The sequence below is a fragment of the Phoca vitulina genome, unplaced genomic scaffold, assembly GCF_004348235.1.
Source record: "Phoca vitulina isolate PV1807 unplaced genomic scaffold, GSC_HSeal_1.0 scaffold13, whole genome shotgun sequence".
Classification (NCBI taxonomy): domain Eukaryota; kingdom Metazoa; phylum Chordata; class Mammalia; order Carnivora; family Phocidae; genus Phoca; species Phoca vitulina.
The window spans coordinates 3,648,475-3,654,051 of NW_022589716.1; the positions used below are offsets into that span (position 1 = coordinate 3,648,475).

The 5,577-nt window shown below is 49.7% G+C and overlaps 1 protein-coding gene across 1 annotated transcript in view; it reads right to left on the bottom strand.

Annotated features, from left to right (window-relative positions):
• The window catches only part of SUGP1 (SURP and G-patch domain containing 1), a 32,230-nt gene extending 26,811 nt beyond the window's left edge, over window positions 1-5,419 (bottom strand). The window contains exons 1-2 of the mRNA XM_032412530.1: window positions 5,222-5,419; window positions 3,127-3,301 (exon numbers count right to left, since the gene is read on the bottom strand). Coding sequence (XP_032268421.1) covers window positions 3,127-3,301; window positions 5,222-5,255 — 209 coding nt within the window. The 5' untranslated portion in view covers window positions 5,256-5,419. The remainder of the gene's footprint in view (window positions 1-3,126; window positions 3,302-5,221) is intronic.
• Between the last annotated feature and the right edge of the window lie 158 nt (window positions 5,420-5,577).

The following is a 5,577-nucleotide window of genomic DNA, read 5'->3' on the forward strand; positions in this document are numbered from 1 at the left end:
CAAGGGGTGTCTGGGTGGCTCAGTCAGTTAAGCATCTGCCTTCGGCTCACATCAGGCCCCCTGCTCGGCGGCGAGTCTGCTTCTCCCTCTGCCCCTCCCCCCTGCTCATGTTCTCTCTCTCTCTCTCTCTCATAAATAAAATCTCTTTGCAGGGTTATGATTTTGGTTTTGCCTCGTTTTCCTCTCCTTTAGTTTCCATCAAGTCTACCACATATATGTAAAGTTGAGGTTTTTTTTTTTTTTTTTAAGATTCATTTATTTTTGGGACGCCTGGGTGGCTCAGTTGGTTAAGCGACTGCCTTCGGCTCAGGTCATGATCCTGGAGTCCCGGGATCGAGTCCCGCATCGGGCTCCCTGCTCGGCGGGGAGTCTGCTTCTCCCTCTGACCCTCCTCCCTCTCATGCTCTCTGTCTCTCACTCTCTCTCTCTCAAATAAATAAATAAAATCTTTAAAAAAAAAAAAAAAAAAAGATTCATTTATTTTTTAGAGCTAGAGAAAGAGAGCACAGCAGGGAGGGGCAGGAGAGGGAGACTGTCTCAAGTGGACTCCGTGCCAAGCCTGGAGCCCAACGTGGGGCTCGATCCCATGACCCTGAGATCACACAAGACCTGAGCCAAAACCAAGAGTTGGATGCTCAACTGACTGCGCTACCCAGGTGCCCCTGTAAAGTTTTGTTTTTCTTTTCCCCATACAAGAGAGAAGGTTCTGCTGACCCTGGTCTTGTCCTCATACTATGAATATCTCCCTCAAGAGGGATGGAAAGAAGGTGGGGACAATGAAAGACAAGAAAAAACACCTCGGGGCAGCAGCAAGCAGCAAATGAATCCCACTTGAAAACCACCCATTAACAGATGGTAAGGGATATTGTGCAGCCTTTAAAAAATTCTGGCTCTTGATGAACAGATAAGCAAAACATGGTCCATCCACACAATAGAGTATTATTTGGCCATGAAAAGGAATGAAGTCCTTACACATGCCAAAATGTGATGAACCTTGAAAGCATCCTGTCCAGTGAAAGAAGCCAGACACAACAGGCCGAATGTTATATAAAATATCTAGGATAGATTAATCCACAAAGATGGTAAGTTAGGGGGATGCCTGTGTGGCTCAGTTGGTTAAGTGTCTCCCAGGGTCCTAGGATCAAGCCCCAAATCAGGCTCCCTGCTCAGTGGGGAGTCTGCTTCTCCCTCTCCCTCCACCCTTCCCCCTCTGCCCGTGCTCTCTCACTTTCTTTCTCTTAAATAAATAAAATCTTAAAAAAAAAAAAAAAGATGGTACATTAGGGGTTGCCAGGGGCTGGGGAAGGAGGAAATAGGGAGTGAATGGAAATGGGTACTGGGTTTCCTTTTGGGATGATACAAATGTTCTAGAACTAGATATTGGTGATGGTTGCATAACATTGTGAATACACCAAAAAATCACTGAATTGTATAGTTTAAACAATCAATTTTATGGCATATCAATTATATCTCAGTAAGAATAAAACTTAAAAACTACGATGGTTCTAAAGAGTTGCAATGCAGGGAAAAGCTTTCCTTTTAAAAAGTTGAGGGGGAGGGCGCCTGGGTGGCTCAGTTGGTTAAGCGACTGCCTTCGGCTCAGGTCATGATCCTGGAGTCCCGGGATCGAGTCCCACATCAGGCTCCCTGCTCAGCAGGGAGTCTGCTCCTCCCTCTCATGCTCTCTGTCTCTCATTCTCTCTCTCGCAAATAAATACAATCTTAAAAAAAAAAAAAAAAAAAAAAAAAGTTGAGGGGGAAGTAGCACATGAAATGGATCACAACTTTGTGAAACAAAGCAAAGACAGGGGGAATATAGCAAAATGGTTGCCCTGAGGCAACCTGAATGTTTATTTCTTCAGTGAGAAATTCTAACATTTGTTCTATGCTTTTACAACTAAAAAAATAACCTTATTTCCAAAGCTACCTGTATTATGCACCCACCCACTTGATGCTCCCTTTCAGCTGCCTGATCCTGGTGCTAGGGTCCAGCTGCTTGCAGGAGACCTACTTGGAGGCATGTCTATAGATCTTTCCCATCATCTTCAAGTCCTTCCATAACCCTAGGGCAAGAGCCTACAAGCCCACTGACTGACAGATTACTCCATATCCAGTCCCCACATTCTTTTTTTTTTTTTAAAGATTTTATTTATTTATTTGACAGACAGAGATATGGCGAGAGAGGGAACAGAAGCAGGGGGAGTGGGAGAGGGAAAAGCAGGCCTCCCGCGGAGCAGGGAGCCCGATGCGGGGCTCGATCCCAGGACCCTGGGATCATGGCCTGAGCCGAAAGCAGATACTTAACGACTGAGCCACCCAGGCACCCCTCCAGTCCCCACACTCTTAAGTCCCTTGGAGATGCCAGGCTCTGGGTTCCCATAAGAATAGAGTCTAAGTCCTGCCCTCAATGACATGCCGTAGATTCTTAGAAAAGGTGAGAGCTGGGACAGCTCTGTAGAGGGTTTAACATATTCCATGCTTCAAACTCCAGAGGAAGGGATCTTGTCATCCTAATCACACTACCCCTGCTCAAAACTCTTGGGTGTCCTGAGCATTTCTCAGGACAGGCAGGAGGAAACCCTGCCTGATCTACCTCCTGCTTCACTCTGAAACGCCTTTGATGCATCAGCTTGAGCCACCTGACATGCAAGGGCTCTCTTCCCTTCCTGCCTTCTGCTGGTTAGGCCTTTCCCTGCCTCCTCAGTGGGCTGGCTCTGAGAACGCAGAGCCTCTGCTGGGCCCCCACAGCGGCTGCTGCACCAGGGAACACACCGCCTCATGTTACGCACTGGCAGCTCTGGGGTAGAACTGGTACCCCCTTTGTTAGTAGACCGTGAGCCCCATAAGGGTAGAGATGGGAGTCTGGGGTTTGTTCCGGGCTACATTCCTGGTCCCTAGCCCACAGCTGGTCAGGAGTAAATAACTGGTGAATTCGGCCAGGCCATCCCCTGAGCTCCCACACACCACTCGTTTCTCTCTTGCCACCTGAGCCTCCTGAGGGCATCTGTGTCACTCCTTGCATCATCAGGTTGTGGCCAGGTGCAAGAATACCCTGACTGCTCTTGAACACAAAACCCTCTGCAGTGACCCTCCAAGACCCCAGCCCAGCTGCAGGGGGGCACTTACTCGCCAGGATGTGGGGGCTGAGGGCTGATGACCACCTGATTCTGCTTGGCTTTCTGCTCCATTTTGGCTTCAATTTCACGTTTCTTCTGAGCAATAAGCTCTTCCTGGTGAAGGATGTTCATGTTCATTTTTCCGGACTTGGGAGGAGCAACCCCAAACCACCGGTTAGCCTTTCCTGAGGAGAAAAAAGCCTATTAGTGTATACATATCAGCATATCAGCAACCATAAACATGTCCAGTGGCTCCCACAGGAGCAGCCCAGTTGCAGCTGCCTGCACGAACTGACATTCAAATTTCTATTTCTTCATTTATTCCATGAACATTTACTGAGCTAATGTACCAGGTGTTCTGCTCAACCAGAGAAGGGGTCTCTGCCAATGTGGGTCTCACCTTCGGCCAAGAAGGCAATAGACTTACACCCAAAAAGTAGCTGTAAAATTGTAATAAGAGCTCTTTGCTAGAAACCAAAAAAGGGGTGGAAGAATGACAGAGGAGCACCTATACAGCTAGGCAGCCAAAAAATAACTGTTAGAAGAGAAGACATTTAAGCTGAAACCAGAAAGATAAAGAGCCAGCCTCCTGAAAAGCCACATGAGGAGCTATCTGGGCAGAATAAGGAGCAGTTGCAAAAACCAAAGGAAAAAGAAGCCTGGTATATGCAAGGACCAGCAAGGGCCCAGTGTGGCCAGAGTGGACTGTTCCAGGAATGGAGGTGGGGGTGCAAGACAGGAATTTTGGTTTTACTTTAAGGGCTCTAGGGGAGTAACAGAGGAGTATTAAGCTCACAAACAGTATTTTTTTTTTTTTAAAGATTTTATTTATTTATTTGAGAGAGAGAGAATGAGAGAGAGAGAGAGCATGAGGGGGGGAGGGTCAGAGGGAGAAGCAGACTCCTCGCTGAGCAAGGAGCCCGATGCAGGACTCGATCCCGGGACTCCAGGATCATGACCTGAGCCGAAGGCAGTCGCTTAACCAACTGAGCCACCCAGGCGCCCTCACAAACAGTATTTTAAAGATCATTCTCACTACTAATTGTAGAGTGCACAGAGACAGCAAGGAGACCAACAAGGAGGCTTGGATGGTGTCCTGGAGGATGATGGTGTCTTCAGATGAGAGTGGGAAGTGTAGAGATGGAGAAGACACCTCAAAGGCTTCCCATGGGACTCAGAATAAAATCCAAAATCTGAAAGTTGGTTTTCAGGGCCTTATCAGAAAAGACTCCCCTCCTCACTTCCACTTCATTCTTGACATTCTTCAAAAGGACAAGCCCATCACACCCCAAAGACTTTGCACTGGCTGTCACCCCTCTGCGTGGAAATCTCTGCCCTCCAGGCCCTCCCATAGCTGGCATCTTCTCATCGCAAATGTCTTCTGCTCAAAAAGGCCTTCCTTCACCACCCAATATCAGCAGCCTCCACCCCCATTCGCTCACATCATTATAACCTGCCTGTCTGTAAATATTTCCTCTGGGTGCATTGTCTGGGCCCAGTAGAAAATAACCTTCAGGAAGGCAGGACCGTTTCTGGATTACCACTGCATCCCCAGCGCCTAGCATAGTGCCTAGCACACAGTATTTGCTGAATGGGTGAATGCATCCCAGTCGGGGCGGGGAGGGGTTAGGGCTGGGAGAGAGGGAAGGGCAAGACTTGTGGTAAAGTGGGGGCTCAAAAGACTGAGAAAGTGTGTGCCGAGAGTCCTAGAGCAGTTCGAAAAAGCAGCTTTTTCAGAAAGCGGACACAGGCCAGACCACGGCTGCTACGAACAGAGGGGCGCAGGACAGCCCAAGGTTGCTGCTGTTTCGGGAAGCAGAGCTCTGAACAGTCCTGAAGGCGATTATTTGGGAAAGGGAGAGCAGGGCCAACCCAGTGGCAGCCTTTACGGAATACCAGGCGCCCACAGCAAACCCGGCGGTGGGGGCAGCAACTGGGTCTGGGGTCTCGAGAGACGGGGAAGATGCAGAAACCGCCGCTTCGGGACGCCCTAGGGGCTGAGGCGAGGGGCCGGTGGGCCGCGGCAGACCCGATGGGAGGACGAAACGGTGACGAGTAGCCCCACAGACCCAGACGAGCGCTTCAGGGGAGGCGGGGGCTGTTACCTGCAACATCCCGGTTGTCCATCTTGAGACTCATCCAATCCCACAATGCTCCGGTTCCACTTGAGAAGGCTTGTTATAGTGCGCATGGCCTGATGGGAGATGTAGTCCGTGTCGTCCCCACCAAGGCCGGCCACTGAGTTGATACGTGGGGTCTTTCCCCAAGAAAAACAAACCCCAGCCTATTGGCAATGTCTGTTCTCAGTCCCGCGGACCAAAGGGCATCGACTTTTCGCACACTTCCTCGGAGCCGCGGCCACTCCAAAGATGAACTACATGTTCCAGAATGCTTTATGCGGCAGCTATCGCGAGAGACGTGAGACGTTTCCCCCCGGCCCCGCCCCGCGCGCCTGCTTCCG